Here is a 22,683-nt window from a genome sequence, read left to right on the forward strand (position 1 = left end):
TAGACAACAAATACAAATTAAACTCTTATATTAAAAGAAAAAGGTCGAAACTTATTCTAAACCAATTCAAATCCGTGCCCACATAGCCCTAAAAACGCTCGAAACCCCCTTCTTGTACGCGGTCAAATATCGATAGCAGCGCTGCATCGATAGCAAATTTTTACATCCCTAATTCCTGTGTGTTTGTATTCGTGACAGCCACAAAGTTTTTTTGCGGAACATTTTTTGTGTACAATTTAGAGCCATTTCGGGCGCTAAAAAATTGCTTACTGCCCCTCGATAGTGGATCGTCAAGACCCGGCTCCACCAAGCTCGAGTGCATTTGAGGGTCGGTGGCGTAAAAGACACGCAAATCAAGCGGAGAATTTACCCAATTCGTTGCTTCGGGTGAAATTTCAGTGAACTGAGAAAACAAAGACAGACACATACACAAACACACACACAGGGTCACAGACACAGTGCTTGTGCAGCAGTGAAGAAAGAAGCAGAGACAACAGCGCAATAGCGAGCAATTATTTACTTACAAATAAAATACAAAAAGGAAAACACTACTAAAAACCATTGGCCAATCGGAGTGTAAGTGTAACGTGCGCGAAATTTGCAAAAGCGTGAAAATAAAGTGGTCGCAAGAGCGGCGCAGAAAAAAACGGAAAACTTTTCGACTCCGCCAGGCATCAACATCCTTCGGTACTCGTACTCCCTCTCTCCGCTGGCTCTCTTTCTCTCTCTGGCACGAAGACCACGCTGCATACAGACGAGGCATATACACACAAACAGCGATATATATGCCATTTATTTAGGGACGACACGGCGCGGAAAAGTACTAACTAACCTCGCTCCCGCTACGGTTCCAGTTCCCGCTCCCGTTTCCCGTTGCATCCTTCCAGCCAGCCAGTCAGCCTTCCAGCGAGTAAGTGCGAGAGAGCGAACAAACTATAGCTAACCAAAGGCTGCCCAGTGGAAATCAGATATCCTTGCTGATCCGCCACAGCTACGGCGCTAGGACAACGACTCCCACGTCCTCGTCCCGCCGGCCGCTTTGGAATGTTAAATGCGGTGAGAACGATCCGATCAGTGTATGTTGTTGTTGCTGGACAGAGTGGAAAGCGAGCGTTAACAGTGGAAGTGCAAGAAGCGGCAGTATCGTCTAACATTAATTTAGGTAAGTTGCCCCTGCTTGCCTCATTTTGTTCGCTGTGCCAACCAAGGTTATATGGTTTACTTAGCCCGAAAGTTTCCGATCGTAAGTGTTTTTGTTGTAAGCGCGGGCGCCAGTGTTCCAAAGCGCCCGTCTTGTCAGCTGATAAAGTTACATGCGCAGGGCAGGTAATTCGGCAATCAGTTCAGCTAACCAGATAAACCTCTGGCTCAGGTGGCTTAATGGCTGTCAATACCAAGTAATGAGAGATTAGCAGAGAAGAAAAGAAAGGGTCATCGGTCTGACCAACATCAAGCCCTGCGCTGGTCTGTGTGCCAGAACATGTGGATTGCAGTGAAGATTTAATAAGATAAGCCGCGAAACGTTAGGCACAAGGGAGGCAATCAATAAGGAACTTATAATTCACACTTTATTTTATTGTAATTAAATTTAATTTCATTAACCCCTTTCAAAACCAAAATTTTATACAAAACGACTTTATATAAAGGTGTTGAACCTTTAAAGCAACCCAAATTTATAAACGAAATGTAATCTAGTTTCTTTAAAAACCTATTAACTTGTTAAACTTTAAATCACGGTTTTTGTCGGAATAAATTTAATGTAAAGATTCCATTAATAATTTGGATTAGATCAAAATTCATATCTTAGAAATTCCAAAATTTTAAAAAACAACGACTTTTGTCGGTTTCCTATTATATTTTTTTAAGTTTTATAAGCCTGCCATATTCACTTTTAAAGCAATGAATTCTGTTATTCAAAAATCTAAAAATTACTATATCTTGGTAAATATGTTAACAAACAAAAAACGAGATATCCTTCAAACTGGGAGACCATTGGGGTATAAATAGATGGACATGGGGATCAAGAATGTACATATTCACTATAAATGTATCGTCTGAAAAGTCTCCTTCACTGCACTGAAACTTCTGACTGTAATTGTAATACTCTCGGAATGGTATTAAAGTTATGGATGGAAAGTTTGACTGTATGTACATATGTATATTTGTAGCGGTTAGGCATCTTTACTGAGATTATAATATACATTTTTGTCAATTTTTTTCAAAAGGTATTTTTTATTTAAAAATAACTAAGTTGGCATTTAACCTCATGAGAAAGACTGAGTAAAAATCCGAAACTGATAGTTTTTACTGTACACCTTTTTGCACTTTGCTGCACTCCTTCACCACTACCTGCATAATTGATCGTGCGACAAGTGCAGGCGTATCCTTTTGCACTCGGCCTGTCCATCTCCCTTTCTCTCGCATCCTGCCGCCAGTCATTCTGGTTTTCTCACCCACACCATTGCCATTGTCTTCGTATTCATCTTATCCATGCGACCTGTGCATGTGTGCCAACGCCAAAGAGGAACGGCAATAATTGCCGCAGCCTTTCTGCATGTTTCTCCTTCTCAATAGTTTCTCCTTTAGCTTTGTTTGCTGTCCAAATTTGCCAATCGACAGCTGATGCGACTTCAATTTAACGGAATCGAATGCGAGGGCGATTATTGTTTACTTGCAATGTATGTTGGTAACCCTTTTCATATCCCCTTCCAATGACAGATACGCAACTTAACTGCGACCAAGGCTCCTCGCCCACAGACTTGTTTATTTATTTGTTTAACACGCATATGTTCGCATTTAATGTGCGACAATTATCTGCGGGGAGCCGATTTGTTATCACTAAAAGAGCCCCCTCCACTGAGTCACAGAATAAAAACTCTTGTTTATGGGTGAAAAATTTTCCCGATTCGGACTTTTGACAGCATATAACTCTGAGTTAGCGCTTATAGGTCCCCGACAATCCAAAATATATTTAAGTTTTATTATTATTTTTAATTACAATATTTTCGAACAGTCGTAACTATTATTAAAAAGTAAGTGCAAACTAATTAAGAAACATGATAAAATTATAATTTTATTGTTACTTATGTTACCTATCATTTGTATTTGACTATTTGTAAATCAGTTCCACAAATGAAAAACTACAGCTTATTACCCCTTTGCAGATTATGGCGAATTTAAATTTCCAACAACCCCCGAGAAGTATAGCGAACGCGGCGTTAGCTGGCCGGACAACTGGCGGATTCGGTGGTAGCTCCCTGGCTGGCCATGTGACGCCCACGTCGGGCATGTTCCAAACCGGTAAGCAAGTGTTAGCCCAGTAGTTTTATCGGAGCATCACACTCACATTTGTGTGTCACAGACTTTGCCAACTCCTATCCAGGAGCGGCGAACTACGGACAGGCGCCACAGCAGCAGCAACAACAGCAGCAGCCGCCGCAACTGTCGCCGAACCGGAATGCGCAGCTCTCGGTCGGCGGACCCGCCCTCTCCAGCGGTAACCGGAACGCCAACCTCTTCGGCCAGCGGCAGTTTGTGGAGCGGCGTGCCATGCAGGGATTGGGTAGTGGCCCCATGGTAAGCATACCAAAGTAAAGTGCATCTTCTCCAACCATAAATTTGCCAAGTCCAGGTTTTTGTAACCTTATAATAGCACTCTGTTACAGAATCAAAAATAAATTGTTAAATGAATGGGTGTCAGAACCCGCGCTGTACATAAATTGAATATAGTATATCGTGTTTAACAGAAATATGTCACCAATCAGAAACCAAAATCTTCAAAAGTACTTAAACAGTAATCATAGCAAAATTTCACATAATCATGGTTTTAGTTAATCTTCAAAAATGAACATGAATTTATAGACAAACGAAAAAAAATTTGCATTTGAAATAAACTGAACACTTTTCAATTTTTATTTTTTCTATCACAATAAAAATTGATTGAAGCTAAGAAACTTTTTATTTCACACCTTCGTGTCCAAGACAATCCAGTAAACATAAATCAGATCTTGATAATATCTTTTAGAAGTGAAACTTTGAATTTGTAAAAAAGTTCAGAAATATGAACACTTGATAAAGATAAAGTTGGAGAAGTCAGTCAAGACTGTAACCGCATTCCCTAAGACCTGGCTAATTTACTTTCTTTCTACAGTCGAACATGGGCAACTTCATGCAGACGGGTCGCGGCGGCTACGGAACGGGCGGAGGCGGTGGCGGTCCTTTGAATAACTTCCACGTGTTCGGCGGTGGCGGGAGCGATGCCTCCACGCCAGCCCTGCTCGATCCCACGGAGTTCCCCTCGCTGACGAATGCGCGCGGCCAGAACGACCAGACACTGCCCCAATCGAATCCGCTCCAGCCGCCGGGCAGCAAACCCTATGGTAATTTCTTTACCTCTTGTGAGTTCAAATTGAAATCCACTTATTTTTATTTGTTTTTGTTTACAATTACGATTAAGAACCTGCTGGGACCGGTGTCTTGTAATTCGTTGGGCCCACTTAGTTATGCTATGTAGTATTTGTTACTAATCTCGGGTAGCGGTGGTAGTATAGCAAACGCTTTAAAGAGAAAACCAAACCAGATCAAAACAAGTTTAAACAAAGTTTCATTAATATGGCTATTATTTTCTGATTTCAACCATTTTTCCTGGACATTTAATCATGTTCCTATTTCTTCCGATTTTAAAAGATATTAGTTTTTTTATACGCAAACTTTGTTTTTTTCTTCAGAGGTCAAACTTTGGACAAAAAATAACAATCCTGAAAACTGATTCAAACTAAAATAGGGACGACCTGGCTAAAATGTCATAACGATACTTGTTTTAAAGTGGGGAACCGATGAAAAAATGTTGAATAAGTCGAAAACATTTTTTTCGTTTATATATAACACACCAATTGATAGAATCTTAACCGATCGATTTTAAATTTTTAACAGTATATTCAAAATACATTTATCTATCTATCCACATAAAAACACATTTACTGAAAAGACTTGTTTTTTACGTGATATATTTAAAATTGTATAAATACACATATAAAAATCAAGATACGCCTATTTGTATAATGGACTTTTTAGATTAGACAACTTACTTTCTTTAAAATAATATATTTTATATACAATATATCAATAAACATGAAAATGTCTACTTGTCTAAATACTTAATAAATAAATTAACTTCTGGAAGTTACTAACATATTTTAAAACTTGTTAACATTTTGGAATGAAAAAGTGCACGCTGGTAGCTTTGTTTAAAATTTGTTAAGGTTTCATTTTTCAAGCGTTTACTATAACTTGTTGAACAATTTTTGGAATAAAAGTTTCCTATGCTTTCATACGATTTTCCTTCGCTTCACTCATTTCCCATGGCGACCTTTTCGCTTCTCTTTCCGATTTCAGTTGGCATGGTGAAGCAACCGACGTCAGAGCAATCGGAGTTCACGATGTCAAATGAGGACTTCCCTGCGTTACCGGGCACCCAGAACTCGGACGGCACAACGAACGCGGTGGGGAGTGGCGGCGGAGCAGGAGGCTCCGGTGGTGCCTCCTCAGAGAATCACTTGGACGGCACGGAAAAGCCGATGAATTCGATTGTGGTCAGCGGATCAGCAAGCGGTAGCAGCGGCACCAACGTCGGCGTTGTAGGCGGCAATGGTCTCGGTGCCGTAGGCAGTGGACTAGGGGGCGTGGTAGTAGGCGGCGGTGGGGGTGCCGGAAGCTCAGGAGGAGGTGGAGTCGGCGGCAATGCAGCCAGCGGAGTTGTCGGCGGATCGCATGTAGGGTTGGTGGGCAGCAGCAGCGGCGGTATTGGCGGCGTTAATAGTGTACCCAACAGCAATGCCATGATGGGCGTGGGCGGCGGCCTTGGCAGTGGAAGCGGCACCTCCGGCAGCGGATCGGGCGGCGAGCATCTGAACGATAATTCCAGCAACGATAAACTTGTGAAGAGCGGCGTGCAAACTTCGCCAGATGGTGAGTGTGCTGATAAGTTGAGCAACTATTGCCATCAATGACAAGAAAATAAAAAAAAAATATTGACGATTTCATTGCCTAAAAAAAATGGGTTATTTCCGATATATTTACCAACATTTTTAATAGTTTTATTAAATAAATCAAAACACTTCGCTTTTTTGTACTATTAGGTAAGGTCACAAACATACCAGCAACCATGGTTAACAACCAGTTCGGCATGGTTGGCCTGCTGACGTTCATTCGGGCTGCAGAAACGGATCCCAACCTGGTGACGCTCTCCTTGGGCACGGATCTCACGGGTTTGGGGCTGAATCTAAACTCGCAGGAGAGCTTGCATACAACATTCGCTGGCCCATTCGTCGCACAGCCCTGCAGGTGAGTGTATTGCTTTGTTTACTTAATTTACAGGTCATAATGAAAAAAAAACACAAACAAAATAAATTTCATAATTTTTTAAGAACATTTTGTAGAACGAATTTAAATTGTTATGACTTAATTATTTGTATCTTGTGGCAATTGCACGTAAAAACGCTGCTAACATTTTGAATAAACTTTATCACTTACATTGGATATTATTTTCATTATGCAGAGCACAAGACGTTGAGTTCAACGTGCCACCCGAATATCTGATTAACTTTGCGATAAGAGACAAACTTACTGCGCCGGTACTGAAAAAGCTGCAAGAAGATCTGCTCTTCTTCCTTTTCTACACAAACATCGGCGATATGATGCAATTAATGGCAGCTGCTGAGTTGTAAGTATTTCTGACCCTATTCCATCGATATCTATACTCATATACTATACAACTCTGTTTTTGTATCGCAGGCATAGTCGCGAGTGGCGGTATCATGTGGAGGAGAAAATATGGATAACTCGAATTCCTGGCATTGATCAATATGAAAAAAATGGTACAAAAGAGCGCGGCACCTTCTACTACTTTGATGCGCAAAGTTGGAAACGTTTGTCCAAGGTTTTCCAAATAGATGCCGAGAAATTAGATAAATGTCCCAATATAAGTGCGTTTATGAATGGACAGTCTGTATAAAATTAATAAAAATGAAAAAAATTGAAAAAGAACACGATACGCTGTCGTTTTTGTCTTACACCGTTAGCAAATCACTAATAATAATATTTATGGTGGTGTTCTTGAGGTGAGAATGTTATCAAGGGCTTAGTGGCTCTATAAAAAATAAGGCCAAACATATTCCTCGAAAGGAATAATTTTTCAACAGTTTTTATTTAAGTAAAAAATTATTTTGTTTGCAACGTTTCTAAAAATAAACAGCAAACGCAGTAAAATTTCAAAATTTTATTTGGTTTGACTTTTTAGAAGGATTACTAATTTCAGATTGGGGGTTGGGATTTTCTATGGCATTTTAACATATTCGAATGAACCCATGCAGAGGGTATTATAATTTCGGCCAAAGTGTGCAACGCAGTGAAGGAGACATCTCCGACCCTATAAAGTATATATATTCGATTTAGCCATGTCCGTATGACCGTCTGTTTCTACGCGAACTAGTCTCTTAGTTTTAAAGATATCGAATAGGTATCAGTATTTAAGTCGGAACGGCCGGGATCGGCCGACTATATCCTATAGCCGCCATATAACTGATTGATCGGAAATGCCATAACTTTGGTATTTTTAAAGATAGGAAGTTGGGATTTTCTATTGGTTTCTATTTTTGGTCAATCAATCCGACATACCAAATTTCATAAGGAAATGTGAATTTTTCAAGATAAACATAATCCCAAAATAGTAGCTCATTAATACTTAACAGCAAAAAATATTGCGCCTAACAGCACCCGTGGCTGTGTTAAGGTCATTAGGACATTAGGGCATTAGGACATTTATTCAATAGGTGCATTCTTAATACTCATAAAAAATCCCAACTTCCTAACTTTAAAAACACCAAAGTTATGGCATTTCCAATCGTTCAGTTATAAGATATAGTCGGCCGATCCTTATGAAATTTGTTAGGTCGGATTGATTGGACCGAAAATAAAACCCATAGAAAATTCCGAACTTCCTAACTTTAAAAACACCAAAGTTATGGCTTTTCCAATCGTTCAGTTGTATGGCAGCTATAGGATATAGTCGCCCGATCCGGCTCGTTCCGACATATATACTACCTGCAATAAAAAGACAACTTTTGGGAAAGTTTGAAGCCTTACAACTGAGAGACTAGTTTGCATAGAAACGGACAGACGGAAGGACATGGCTAGATCGACTCTCCTAGTGATGCTGATCAAGAATATATATACTTTATATGGTCGGAAATGACTGAAATTATAATACACTCTGCAAGGGTATGAAAAATAACCGATTTTGCATCAAATTGACTACACCCAGTTTTAAGATATCTAAGAACTAACTTAAATTTTCTAATGATTTTTTTAAATAATTTTAAAATACAAATGACAAGGCACAACAATGTTTAAAAAAGTTTAGCTGAAGGTTTACATTTAGCTTTTTTTGTATCCCGCTAAAATATTTGTACTGAGATTTGTACATGGCAGTCTTTTATAACCAGAGCGACTGCTGTTAACTAGCAACCGAGGCATCATTAACAAGAAAGGAAAGCTAACTTCGGGCGGAGCCGAAGTTGATATACCCTTGCAGAATACTCTGTAAATTATATTCTCCAAAATTATTCATATGATGCATTCTTAATACTCATAAAAAATCCCAACTTCCTAACTTTAAAAACACCAAAGTTATGGCATTTCCAATCGTTCAGTTATATGGCAGCTATAGGATATAGTCGGCCGATCCTTATGAAATTTGGTAGGTCGGATTGGCTGGCCAAATATAACACCCATAGAAAATCCCAACTTCCTAACTTTACAAACACCAAAGTTATGGCATTTCCGATCAATCAGTTATATGGCAGCTATAGGATATAGTCGGCCGATCCTTATGAAATTTGGTATGTCGGATTGATTGGCCAAATATAAAACCCATAGAAAATCCCAACTTCCTAACTTGACAAACACCAAAGTTATGGCATTTCCGATCAATCAGTTATATGGCAGCTATAGGATATAGCCGGCCGATCCCGGCCGTTCCGACTTATATACTGCGTGCAAAGGAAAGAAGGGTGTGTGCAAAGTTTGAATTCGATATCTTTAAAACTGAGAGACTAGTTCGCGTAGAAACAGACAGACGGACAGACGGACAGACGGACAGACGGACAGACGGACAGACGGACATGGCTATATCAACTGAGGAGGTGATCCTGATCAAGAATATATATACTTTATAGGGTCGGAGATGTCTCCTTCACTGCGTTGCACACTTTTGACCAAAATTATAATACCCTCTGCAAGGGTATAAAAAGGGGAGTCCCACAAAAAGTCATTCAAATTGTGGAGCTTGTCATACGCAGTTTAAAGAGGAATTAATCGCTTAATCATGAGCATTCAGACCAAAATAAAAGACATTTTGAATAAATTGCAAATTTCTGACAATGATCGTTGCGATTATACGAAGGATGCGATTGCTATTCAAAATTATTTTATGGAGAAGCTAAAAGAGAATGACGCTACTTTTCGCAATGCGTATGATGGCCTGAGTCTGGGTGGTAAGATATCTTTAAACAATAAAAATTATTTTAAAATGTATTCTTTTTATCAGGAAGTTACTTGGATCGCGTCAAACTGGTTACTCCCGATGAATTTGATTTACACATGAAGCTCAAGTTCCCATTCAAAATCACTCCGGAACGTAATGAAAACAGCTTTGTCAACCTTTATGCACCTGGGGGAAGAAATTGCACTCTCGTATCGTCTGATGGCTATATTCGTCGCCAAGATCTCCAGAGTTGGTTGCGAAAAATATTTAAGGAGGTGTTCAGTTCACTTCAAAGTCTTAAATGTAACAATACTGGCAATTCTTATATTGTGAAGTATACAAACGAGGGATACGGTTGCGCCCACTCCATAGAAGCCGTGTGCGGAAATCGCATCTTTTGATCTGGTCCCGGCATTCGAGTTCAATTGGTCAGAGTGGCCGTTAGCTGATCCTCCGGTTTCTCACCAGGTGCGTGTCCAATATCCTTGGTTTGCTATCCCGCAAAAGAAACCGGGGAGCTCCGACGATCGCACTTTTATGGTTTGCGCGCCGCATTGGGAACGCGAAGTTATGAATGATAATTACAATCTGAAGAACGTATTGCGTCTCATGAAGGGACTACGCGATGGAAACTCCGATGATTTGCCACACCTATCCAGCTACATGCTGAAATCTGTGCTCCTCCAGGAAAGGTCAAATGTTAACTGGAAACGCGACGAAGGCATTCTTTTGATGGAGATGTGGCGCAAATTGATTGAACGACTCGATAAAGGCAGTCTGGATTTTTTTTTGGCCAACGGGCACAATATCTTCGATCGCTTAAATTACCGAGAACTAAATGCTTGCCGCATTAACGCTAATATTATTTACTCTAAACTATGTCAATCATATAAACAAAACAACGTTTATGAATTGGTTAAGCTTTTTAATTTAAATTAATTGCTTATGCACTTCATAAATGTATAGTTGATTTTGGTTTCGGCTGAATAGTTTCAGAAAAAGGTTGACTGTATCATCTTAAAAGCGCAAGTATTCATCTATTGACCTGTTTTGCTATAAAAACCTAAACAATCTGAAATTTGTACTCCTAAATACCCAAACCAAATAAAATTTTGAAATTGTACTGCTTTTGCTGTTTTCCTTGAAATATTTCAAACGTTGCAACAAAAATAATGTTTTATTTAAATAAAAAACTGTCGAAAAATTATTTATGCATCCTATACTGCATCCTATTAATCGCATCCCTTTGAGGAATTTGTTTGTAGAAAGAAAGAGCTTTCTAGTTTCGCATCCTTTTGAGGAATTTGTTTGTATACAAACTTATGGTTATATGCCCTACTTTTAAGAAATATTTTTTTATTTTTTTGAAAAGTTTTTCTTGTTTTTAGGGTCTTTTGCCTTAGATTTTAGAAAGGAACGCTCTTAATTTTAAAAAAATTTACCCTAAAATTTAAGGTACGATGCCTTTGAAGACAAAAATATGGCGAATTTCTTGTTTTTAGGGTTAATTTTGGTATGAGTGTAGAAAGAAAGAGCTTTCTAGTTTTACAAACGTTGCAAAAGCGACTCTGGGTTCGATTTCCCTTTTCATGGCCTTCTTTTTTACGGAGCCACTATGCCCTCAATGAAATTCCCCCCCCATGTAATCAAAAGCCTGGAATGGAATGGAATACAATCCAATAAATGTTATTATATCTATCGCTGTAAGGCAAAAACGATAGCTTTCTAAGTTCTGTTTCAATTTTTTTTAAAATTTTTATAAATTTTATAAACGCATAATTTGGAGCACCTAGGAAAAACGTTTTCAACTTTCCGCATCAAAGTAGTAGTTTTAATGACAAAATTTATAGCAATGGTTGACAAAAATTTTTCACCGTTCAAATGTTTTTCAACAGTGTTAAAAACTCAATAAAATATTTTAAAAAATATGTATTTTTGTAATTTTTTTAATTCAACCGAATGCTATATTTGAACAGCTGTTTTTTAAAATTACTAAAAACAGTAATACCGTGATACATTTATTTTTTTTTATACCCTTGCAGAGGGTATTATAATTTTGGTCAGAAGTTTGTAACGCAGTGAAGGAGACGTTTCCGACCCTATAAAGTATATATATTCTTGATCAGGATCAATAGGGGAGTCGATATAGCCATGTCCGTCTGTCCGTCTGTCCGTCCGTCCGTCTGTCCGTCTGTCCGTCTGTTTCAATACCGTTTGCGAGCTCAGTTTAAAAGCTAGCGATCTGAAACTTTCACACTCGTCCTAAAACAAGTGTACGCAGATCAAGTTTGAAAACCGGCCCGATCGGATGTCTATATCCTATAGCTCCCATAGGAACAATCGGATATAACTTGCAAGAATGGAAGATATTTCGCGCAGTGTAAAAGCTATTGACATAAATCTTTCCAAATCTTATTTTTTTATGCGTACCTTGATCAGGGTAAAAGCGCGTGACGATCGGACGTCTATATCCTATAGCTCCCATAGGAACAAAAGGGTAAAATCGGTTAAAATTTAATGATTTTTAGGATATTTCGCGCAGTGTAAAAGCTATTGACATAAATCTTTCCAAATCTTATTTTTTTATGCGTACCTTGATCAGGGTAAAAGCGCGTGGCGATCGGACGTCTATATCCTATAGCTCCCATAGGAACAAAAGGGTAAAATCGGTCCAAGTTTGATGATTATCAGAATATTTCGCGAATTGTGTAAGCTACTATCATAAATTTTTCCAATTCTTATTTATTTACGCATATCTTGATTAGGGTAAAAGCGCTTGCCGCTCGGAAGTCTATATCTTAAAGGAGATAGGAAAAATTGTTTAAGGCTGCGAAAGTATCCCTTTTTTTCTATTTGTATATGACGTTTTTGCACTATAAAAGCAATTAACTTGAAACGATGCAAATCTAGTTTGCTTATGTATACCTTATTCCTTTCGCTATTTTTTCACTTTTAGCAATTTCGGCAAAGTCTGCAAGGGTATTAAAACTTCGGCTTGCCGAAGTTAGCTTCCGTCCTCGTTTTTATATATAGTTTGTTGAACACGCTGCACAAGGATGGACCTTGTTTTCATGTATTGACGAATTATTTCTAAAGATCCCAAAAAAAGCGGGTAACGGGAGCTCCATTCTTGAGCAAATCAGGTGTGGTCATAGCCGGTCAAAAGTTAATCAAGATGTGTTATTACAGAAGACGACCGTGTCTGTCACGGCCGAGAATCCATAAGTCTGCCGGGTGTCGTCTGCGGAGACGCCGTCGACAAGATGTCTTGCCAGACAGTTTGCATGTGTGAGCAAACGTTCCCGATATCGACTTGAGGATTTGGAAATCGTCTCCGTTACCGTCGGCACTCCCGTGTCCTGGAACTCGGTTTTCTACATAATGGTGCCACTTCACCCCTAGCATCGTCCTGAGAGCCTTTGTAATGCATGTTTGCACCCTTTTTAGTGACGAATCACAAGCCGTGCCCCAGCAAGTGATTCCCCAATTTAAAGTTGGAAGGACAATGGCCTTAAAAAGCCGCACCTTAGCTTCAAGGGAAAGGCCGCTGCCTGGACGAAGGAGCCAGTCCATTTTGTCAAGTTTTGTTCTTGCTGATCCACAAACTCGATCAATTTGTCCCTTCCAACAAAGGCGACGGTCTAAGGTAACTCCGAGGTACGTCACCTTATCTTCGTGCTTGAGCCTATTCCCATCAATGTAAAGGCTACGCGAACGGCCAGGGCGGAGAGCAAAAGTGGCATGTTGCGTTTTGTCAACATTAAGCGCAATGTTCCATCGACAGGCCCAGCACTCAAATTCGTCTAAGAATGTCTGGACGCGTCGGGACGCAGATGTAGTGGTGCTACCAACTGCAAGAAATGCAGTGTCATCTGCATATGTGGCCAGGAGTGTATCACGAGCAACTGGGTTTGGAAGATCCGAAGTGTAAATTGTATAGAGGACCGGACCAAGGACGCTTCCCTGCGGGACACCAGCACGAATTGGGCGAAGTCCAGAACGGTGTCCACGAATGTCTACAGCAAACTCCCTATTATCTAAGAACGATACAACGAGATTCCAGAGCCTTTCAGGCAAAAGCGGCATTAGCTTGTAGAACAGTCCTTCCTGCCAAACCCTGTCAAAGGCCTGTCGAACATCGAGAAAAACGGCTGAGCAGTATTTGTGGTCTTCGAAAGCCCCCAGGACATGGTTAATTACTCTGTGCACTTGCTCGATAGCACTATGGCGACTACGGAAACCAAACTGGTGGTTCGGAAGTGCGTCTTCAAAGGCGTTAATAGCTAGAAGTCTACCAAGCATGATCCGCTCAAAAATCTTTGAGAAAGTGGACAGCAAACTAATCGGCCTATAAGATTCCGGGCAACATGGGTCTTTTCCTTTTTTTGCCATCATTGTGACTAATGCTCGTTTCCAAGGTGATGGAAAATAACCAAGGTCCAGGCAAGCATTAAAGAGGAGACAGAGCTGTGCAATGACAGAGCTAGGCAGAGCCTTTGCTACTTTGCCATCAATCGCGTCCATGCCAGGAGCTTTAGTAGTAACCAGTCGCTTTATATGACCACGTACCTCATCTTCGTCTACTGGACGGACAGTAACAGGAGGACCAAATGAAAGTCCTAACCTAGAGATTGTTGTCTGGACTTCTTCGCTTGTTGCAAATTCAAATGGAGTAAAGCGATTTTCAAGATCATCAGCAAATACTTCAGCAATCTCGGAATCACTGTGGGTCAAGTCCCATCACCACGTTTAAGGGAAAACCTCTGAAGCGGCTGTCTTTTAAGGTTGCGGGTGCATTTCCAGAGCGCAAATCCGTAATTCTGGTTAGGATCAATTGCACTGAGCTTGTCTATAAAAAATTCTGACTTGGCCGAACGGAGGACTTTCCTTAGCTCTGATACAGTAGCCTTCCACCTTGCCATATCGATGGTATGCCTCGTCCTCATCCAGACACGGCAAAGTGCATGACCCTTTCTGGCCAAGGCAGCAATTTCCGGCTTTGAATAAGCCCAAGATGGAGGAGGAATATGTATACTTCTAGGAGGAGGCGCAGCTTGATGGATCTGTTCAACTAAGACCTCAACAAAGGAATCTACGTCGTCCACAGAAAGAAGAGAAGGTTGCTCCAGAGTCAGAGCAGTAAGTTGCGCACTGAATCTTTTAAGATCCGAGCCCCGGGGAAGAAGCCTGGATTTGGTAACGATCGTATAGGCAGCCACGCAAAAATATATCAGGAGCGGAATATGATCAGAGGAAAGTCCCGGGCACTCTGAGATTGTAAGGTGGTTGCACGGGATGCCTTTGTACACAGCAAAATCAATGGCCGTCGGGAGGTGGTCATTGATCCAAGGAAAATGAGTGGGTCCGCTGATACATTTATAGATACAGACGATCCCGAAGATAGCACGTTGTTCAGATGCGAACATAAAATCCGAAACGGGCTTTAAAAGTCCAAATTATGAATTTTGATTATATGTCAAATTAAGACCAGAAGAAAAAGTCTATTGATGTAGTCTGACAGTCCCCTTAAAGCAAACAGGGGAAATTTACTGATTCACTATAATAATGATACTCCGCATTTTGAGGCGACCATACACAGAACAGAATTCGGCTAAAGGGCGAACAAGCGAGATAAAAACGAATTTAATTGCTGTAAGGGTCGTGAACTTTTTAGACCAACCTTTGAGACAAGAAAATAATGTGATACCAATGTGCCAGAACTATAAAGTCACATACATTACATTTTGAATTGTTTTAGTTAAAGTCATTACTGACGCACCAGGATTAAAGTCGATTACACCATATTTTTAAACCGGATTTGCGAGTCTGTTAATAATGTGCATACAGATTTTTCACTTCAAAACCGTATGAGCACTCATCATAATAGGTACTAGAGTCTAGTAATGAGGCTATTTTTCTTATAAATTAAATTATATATTATTTATTATTAAGAAAGATTGCTAGGATTGGGACATTATTGAATAACATAGATGTTGTAACTGTGAGCAAAATTGCATAAATAAATTCCTACAACAATTATGCAAAAGTCTGACTTGGCGACTAAGAAGCTCGAATAGTCGACTGTTGATCTGACCTCTTATATTTTAAATGTTCTGTAAATAAGAGAATCGGCCATTGTACAAAGGGGGGTTTCGGGATCCCACAGCAGAATGTCACGGTCGAGCAAACTGTAGAAGTTATGAGGAAATTTCAGCATCCGTGTCAAGAAGTGATTAATCAGTTTCCATTCATTTGTTTGTTCAACGTTAGTGTTTTCTAATTAAACGATTCGAACTTAGCTCTTGATAAAGGCAAAGAAAAACTGGGCTTTTCAAAAATAATCTCATGTGTATGATGATCAAGATCCTCAGGGGTTGATACAGGAGGAGCTTGCCCTATGACTTGACTTGATTTATAGAAAGAACGAACTTATAAGGATAGGACTGCCGATAGATGTTACATGTAAATAATAATGACAAATCGTTTTGCTATGTATGAGTAAGAAATGTAAAAAAAAACCTCGTTTAGAAAAATGCGGACTGCCAAGATCTCAATATTATCTCTCAGACACAGACGATTAAACCAAGTTTCAATAAAAGCAAGTATGTTTGATCGTGTAATGATAAACCAAACACGATTTATTTATTTTATTTACCTAAAAGCTGCGTAGGTATTGATAGTGTATCAGTATAGGCCGAAAGTGATTAATCTCGTGTTATGGGTCTAAAAGAAAACGTTTAAGTTTTAAATGGTTAAGTGAAAAGGATGGATAAAGGGCTCTGTCGAAAGTGTGTCAGAATGGAAAGTCTTAAAATATTGGATAAATCTCACTTGCTTTAAGTGAAACTTAGTGACAACAACTGAGTGGCTGAAACATTTAAGCTATTACTTAAGTAGGGTTTTAAATCATCAAGCGTGAGATTAATATGTTTTCAGTCTGGGCAATACCAAAAATTGCATAAGGCTTTCGTATTGTACCGCCTGAAATAGGCATTATTGGTACTGACGCTTTTACGTTATTAAAAGGAAGTACCAGTTTCGTCGACCTCAGCAGGAACAATGAGTTGATTAACTATACTAACTACATATGTCGACATATACGCATATAACTGAAGATATAACTTTTCTATAATTTTTTTTTTATAAAATTAGAATCGAAAATAATAAAAGGACTATGAGTTTTAAAACAAAGATAACTTATTTTCTAGTTTTAAATGAACTCAAATTTGGTATTTTTGATATTTAAATTATGCTATACTGAAAATATATTTTTGAAAATATTACTACTTTTTCATATTTTTTGATTTTAATCAGAATGCGTTAACTAATCAGATAAATAGTTTTAGAAAGAACGCGCAGTGAGCGCCTAAGTTTAAAACTAATGTTGTCTAATTAAGCAATAAACTAATTGGTATTTATAGTAATTTACTTAAATTTGTTAAATAATTTAGTATTTAAACCCTTTTTGCAATAACAAAATATTTCAAATTTTTCGTCGTTTTTTCTAATATAACAAGTTACTAATTACTGCTCCTAGCCTATTACTGTTATATTATATTAGAAATGTTAAATTTAGAACTAAATAGATGTTGTTAATTAAAGAATTCAATATTTTGAAATGTGAATTTTTCAAGATAATCATAATCCCAAAATAGTAGCTCATTAATACTTAACAGTTACTTAACAGCAAACAATATTGCGCCTAACAGCCCCCGTGGCTATGTTAACGTCAAAGGCGTTAGGGCATTTATTCAATTGAAGCAGAAAAAGTAGATTTGATTAAAAAATTAGCGCCTGCGCTTCGAAAATAAATTTGAATTTGCCGCACCGGAAAATACACATTCGGTGTCGCATTAGACGGATATGAATACGCCGGGCATCAGCCTGTTTCAGGGGGCTGACACCCTCAATGTGAACTCCACACTGGACCGCCTGGAGGAGGAAGAAGTGCTGCAGGATCAAAAAAGACACGAAGAAGAGGTAAATAGTCTGGGAAATCCTGGTAAATAATGTCACTGACGCCATTTATACGCCAGCTGGGGCAGCTATTGGAAAATGCGTTTGGCGACCTGCACGATGAGGAGAACACGATCGACTCGACAACGAATTACCAGTCGGAACATTCTCCGGCTCTCCCGCCCAGCTACCCGACCCATCCGCTCCAGGAACCACTGCAGGAGGATCCCCAGCAAGCTAATGAATTTTACCGCCTCCAGATGATGCTAAAATCCAAGGACAACGAATTGCAAACTATCAACCAGATCGCCAACGATAAGCACAAGGAACTCGATGAGATCAAAAAACGCCTCTCCATTACGCAGGCCGAGCTGGAGCGGGCCCGACGTGAGAAGCAGAATACACATGAGCTGCTGGTGGAGACCAAAGAAAGTTGCTCCAACAAAGACAGCGACCTAGAGAAGCTGCGCTTAGAAAAGAAGCAACTGGAGGAGATTAACACGCGGCTGGTAGGCCAGCTGGAGATTACCAGAACTTTGCTGTCCGACGTCCAGTCCAAGTATGACATGGTGCAGCGGGATACGCACAAACGGGAGGAGCGCAACGCTGAACTGCGAGTCAAACGCATTGAAGACGCCCATCGAGGACAGTGCGATCTTTTCAATCAACAACTTAACCAATTGACGGATCAGTTGGACCGCAAAAAAAACGAGTTGGAGCAGATGACCTCGCGGTACAATGCCCTGCAGATGGGCCATGAATCCATGATTCTAGACAAGGTCGCGAAGATAAACGAGCTGAGCGAAGCTCTGGACGTTGCTCAGATGCGCTGCAATCAGATAAACAGCAGGCCTGAGCTGGAAGCGGAGAATCATCGCCAGCAACAATACATCTGTGACTTAAAAGCCCGCATAGCCTCCCTGGAGCAAACGCTTGCCTTGCTTAATGATCGAGTGAACGAAACTACAGCGGAGCTTGACCTAATGGACTCGCTTCTTCAACAGCATCATGCGGATGAATCTCCCACGGGAAGGCTAAGTCAAGTGGGTGGATCCCGACTTGTGGGGAGCACACCCCTAAATCCCTTAGATAGGGTTAGCCACATCAAGCAGGAGCTGTATCGGGCGCTGGCCAATCTGAAGAGCAAGCGGGAGGAGGTAAGGCGCCTTGAAAAGCAATTGGAAGAGCGAAATCAGGAACTGCGCGTGCTGCGCGAACAGGAGAATCAATCCCTAGTACAACTAGCAACCCTAAAAGAAGACAAAATGCGCCTGGAAAACAAGGTGAAAGCCATGCAACAAGAACTGGAAGAGCTGCAACACAAACCACTGCAGGAGTCAGGTCTGCAGGCCCAATTGGATGCCATGGTCGCCGAGAGGGATTCACTGAAGGAAAAACGCCAGCAGATCGAAGAGGAACTAAGAAATGTGAAAAAAGATTTAGAGCAATTAAGGCAGCAACACGACAGCCTTCAGCAAAACTACGAGCATCTTACGCAGGATAATCGGCAGTTGCGAACACGAGCAACCGCAGACAACCTACGTTTGGACCTAGAACGCCACAAGATACTTTTGAAAGATTCCCAAAGCGAGGTGGAGCGTCTCAAGAAACTGTATGCTGACATCGCCACCGACAAGGAGTCGTTAGATTACGAACTAAGAAAGCTACGGGAATCGGACACGCTCATAGAATTGCAGGAACAACGCCAACTTTTGGCCACTGCCCAGCGGAATTTACAGCTGGCGGAGCTCAAGTCCCAAGAGTTTAGTAAGCTCCTGGAATCGGAGAAGCTCGGACACGAGCGTGATTTACAAACTCTACGCCAAAAAAGCGAGCGGGAGAAGCGTGATGAGGCCAATGCTGCGGCCAAAGAGACCTCCGATAATTGCACCAAGTGTATTGAAAACCTGGCAGAGATTACCAAGGTAAGAAAGAAAAGCCGTTCTTTGTCACATACATAAGTAAAATAACAAATCTTCAATATTCTTTAATTTTTAGTTGGAAATCCGAATGTTAAAGCTTCAAAACATAAACTCAATGCAGGCCAAGGAGCTCAGGGGATTGGAGAACGAACTGGAACAGTCCAAGCAGCTCCAGGCTGAGATGCAGGATAAGATCGAGCTTTCGATCAAGCAGGACGAACTTATTAACGACCTTAAGGAAAAGGCCAAACACTTCGAGGCGTACATTGTACAACAGGAAGAGAACCAAAGGCAGCAGCATCAGAGGAAGACAACGCCCAGTCCCAAATCAAATTTAGATTCGCCTTCTAGCTCTTCTCCGAAAGAGCTAACTCAGGAGCGGATTAAGGTGATCGAACAGCGTGTTCGCGATGAAATGGCCAAACTTTTTGCAGCCGAACTCAAAAAGTTCACTAACCGTCTGCAACAAACCGAAGAGCGGAGCCAGTGCCTCCAAAGAGAGTACCAAGCGGTTTGCGCAGAACTGCAGCATCGCCAAACGGAGGTGGATCTACTTAAGCAAACCATCCTGGCAGAACGCGAAAACATAGACGAAATCCTGGCCGGCAAGGAGGAAAAACAGAAGGGAATGCTGCAGAAATGCCGCCAGGAGCTGCAAGCGAAAAACCAGCGAATCGCCGAACTACTTCGCGAAGTGAAGGAGCAGCACGCCAGCATTGATTCGGAAAGACAATCCATGAAAGCTGTGATGGCTCAGTGGGAGAAGCAGCGTCAGTCAGTCGACCAGGTGGAGCAGCACTGGCGCCAGCAGCTGGAATCGCTGCGTAGCACCCACGAGGAAGCAATGCGGTCCGCCCAGCAGCGCTATCAAAGTGCCAAGCGCACAGCCCACAATTACAAGTTGTATGCCGACGACAAGGAAGCGCACATGAAACGTGAGTACGAGCGCATTAAACATGAGTACGAGCTGTCGCTGGCAAAGATCGAAACGACCATGAATCAGCACCTGGAGCGGCGCAGTCGCGAAAGGCACCGCGACAAGGAAAACGTGCCGAGCAATAGCAGCAACAAGCCGACCAGCAGCTCCAACAGTAATATCAAGGGCAGTGGCATAAGCAAAAGCTAGGGAAGATAGATGTATATTCGTTAGTGAATTATCGTTATTGCATGATCTGCCAAACTGTTTAATAAATATAGGTCGCTATACATTCTTGAGTTTTGATTGTTTGATCTGATTTAACTTTTAAAATGCATTTGCATAATGATCGAAATTTATATTTAAATACATATTATACGATATTGTTTTAACGTGGTGCAAACTTCGTCTTTCCACGGTTAATTTTAAATCACATCGCCGTCCTAAGGTTCTGAAATTATTTGTATTGTAATTTGAATATACAATGTGGGATCCTGGCTTTTTCCGTTGATAATAGCTGTTACATACATATGTACCTAATTAATGCAATTCATTGTCGGTTGACTTTGGTAGGTTAAAGTTTTGGTTATCATTTTTATGTTGACCTAGCTGGATCCAGCACTTTGAAAAGATATCAAAAAACTTGTCGATCTCATTTCGAGTTGTTCCCAATGCAGACGCCACAGTTAAATAAGGCACCTTAAGATCGTTCCGATGGGAGCCGAAATCTGAACGAAAAAATTATTCAATTTGTTTACACAATCAATTTGTATTTCCTTTTACTTACCCAAAAACTCATGTCCATCGATGGTTTTTATTTGCCCGGGAACCACTACTCTTGTCCCAGACACTCCACGCTGGTGCAGCATGGATCCAAGCTGGGTAATGCTTTCCATCTGATCCGCAGCAATTGTACTCAGTGTTATTGCCAAGGAAATAAAGTTAAGCCTGGTTTCGATCACTACTTCACCATGACTCTTTGCGAATTTCTTAAGGTTCTCTTTTAGGTATATAAAATTTTCGTTTTGCTGCTGAATGAGGGATTGAAATCCGTTGAGTCCCAGCGAGAGCAGCGTCATCAACACGTCCAGGGACTGGGAACCACTGGCTCTACCCGGGTAACTGTTGGCAACATTATGGAGCAGGCTCTCATCGAAGCTGGCCACAATGGCACCGCCCACGGGCACCAGAAGATTCTTGTCGGTGCTTTGAACGAAGTAATCAATGCGTCCGACTCGGTGAATCCGCTCCAACTGACGAACGATGTCTGCCGACTGCAATCCGTAAGCATTGTTGACCAAATGGGGAATTCCCCACTGCTGTGACAGCTTGGATACTTCGTAAATGTCATCGCTGTTGCGGGGGGCAAAGCAACTGGTGGTTGTGTACAGGCAAAGAATGTTTTGAACACCCAAAACCTTGATTTTCTCCCCGAATGAAGTAATGTTGGTGTGTAGAGCATCGTCTTGAACCTGGCAGGGGATGATTACTGGCACCAATCCCGCCGCTGTGATAGCCTTAAAGCAGGACTTTTGATCGATACGGGACCAGAGCACGTACTTCGCCCCGGGTCGCCGCTTGCTTAGGGTCAGCAAGCACAGGCTTATTGTCATGCCGGTGCACATCGGCACCAAGAAGCAGCCGGCACAACTGGGCAGGCCGATTCCCCGCATTAAATCCAGGATCAGGGCATTTGTGAGGCGGGCGAGCAGCGTGGAGCCAGCTGCCTTCGGCTGCGCCTCTAGTAAATCTCCAGAGCGACCAATTCCGTGACCGAAGTTATAGTGCCGCCGGGCTACGAGTTCTTTTTGAGATAAGATTTTAGAAAACATTGCATTCAGCCTTAAACTTTTATATAATAGGAGAGGCTTCATATGTCAACTGATATGAGGAATAAAGGTACGTCTTTCAGCTAAACCTTAAAATTGCCTCAAGGATCTGATTACTCAGAAACTAACTCACTGCAAGCTATTCGCGCCTCCCGTTCGCCCATTCCGACCTTATGCGGGAAGTTGTTGCTGTCCAAGGTCGCCAGCTTATGAACCAGCTCCTCAATTTGCACATCGGGCCAACCATTTACCGGCAGTTTTCTCTAGAGAAAAGTAATTATCCCATAATTACTTTACTTGAACTTGGGTCTGTTTACCTTTTCAAGAAGCTCCTTGAAACTGCGCTGCTTACTCCGTTGGGCTGCCAGTCCTAGCTGTAAATAGTTTGCCGGCAACAGTTTTCCTGGTATATTTACTTGATCAAAGTTCATTTCGTTTTATTACTGTAAACTAAAAGCATAAAATAAACCATCTGTGTGCGCCTAAATGTTCCAAATGTTTTTAGTGTGGCCCTCCACT

The 22,683-nt window shown here is 41.1% G+C and overlaps 3 protein-coding genes and 1 pseudogene across 4 annotated transcripts; 3 read left to right on the plus strand and 1 right to left on the minus strand.

Moving 5' to 3' along the window:
• The first annotated feature begins 155 nt into the window (after positions 1-155).
• Positions 156-7,044, plus strand: LOC108041246 (regulator of gene activity). Of its 2 annotated transcripts, none has more exons than XM_017119129.1 (8): positions 156-1,162; positions 3,165-3,300; positions 3,362-3,576; positions 4,151-4,379; positions 5,395-5,967; positions 6,138-6,342; positions 6,557-6,721; positions 6,793-7,044. In XM_017119129.1, exons 2-8 carry the CDS (start codon positions 3,168-3,170, stop codon positions 7,010-7,012), a joined length of 1,740 nt encoding a protein of 579 aa, XP_016974618.1. In that variant the 5' UTR covers positions 156-1,162; positions 3,165-3,167; the 3' UTR covers positions 7,013-7,044. The 2 variants fall into 2 exon arrangements, with proteins under 2 accessions (XP_016974618.1, XP_016974608.1); XM_017119119.1 differs by having other exon boundaries at positions 157-1,162; positions 4,151-4,397.
• A 2,338-nt stretch (positions 7,045-9,382) lies between these two features.
• On the plus strand, positions 9,383-10,541 carry LOC108041229 (annotated as a pseudogene).
• Positions 10,542-17,289: 6,748 nt separating this feature from the next.
• Positions 17,290-20,625, plus strand: LOC108041298 (interaptin). Its single transcript, XM_017119195.2, has 3 exons — positions 17,290-17,521; positions 17,578-19,422; positions 19,496-20,625. Exons 1-3 carry the CDS (start codon positions 17,405-17,407, stop codon positions 20,543-20,545), a joined length of 3,012 nt encoding a protein of 1,003 aa, XP_016974684.2. The 5' UTR covers positions 17,290-17,404; the 3' UTR covers positions 20,546-20,625.
• On the minus strand, positions 20,562-22,683 carry LOC108041309 (O-phosphoseryl-tRNA(Sec) selenium transferase). Its single transcript, XM_017119204.2, has 4 exons — positions 22,482-22,683; positions 22,298-22,427; positions 21,123-22,139; positions 20,562-21,063 (listed from the first exon to the last, which is right to left on the minus strand). Exons 1-4 carry the CDS (start codon positions 22,593-22,595, stop codon positions 20,876-20,878), a joined length of 1,449 nt encoding a protein of 482 aa, XP_016974693.2. The 5' UTR covers positions 22,596-22,683; the 3' UTR covers positions 20,562-20,875.

The sequence above is a fragment of the Drosophila rhopaloa genome, unplaced genomic scaffold, assembly GCF_018152115.1.
Source record: "Drosophila rhopaloa isolate 14029-0021.01 unplaced genomic scaffold, ASM1815211v1 contig_155, whole genome shotgun sequence".
Classification (NCBI taxonomy): domain Eukaryota; kingdom Metazoa; phylum Arthropoda; class Insecta; order Diptera; family Drosophilidae; genus Drosophila; species Drosophila rhopaloa.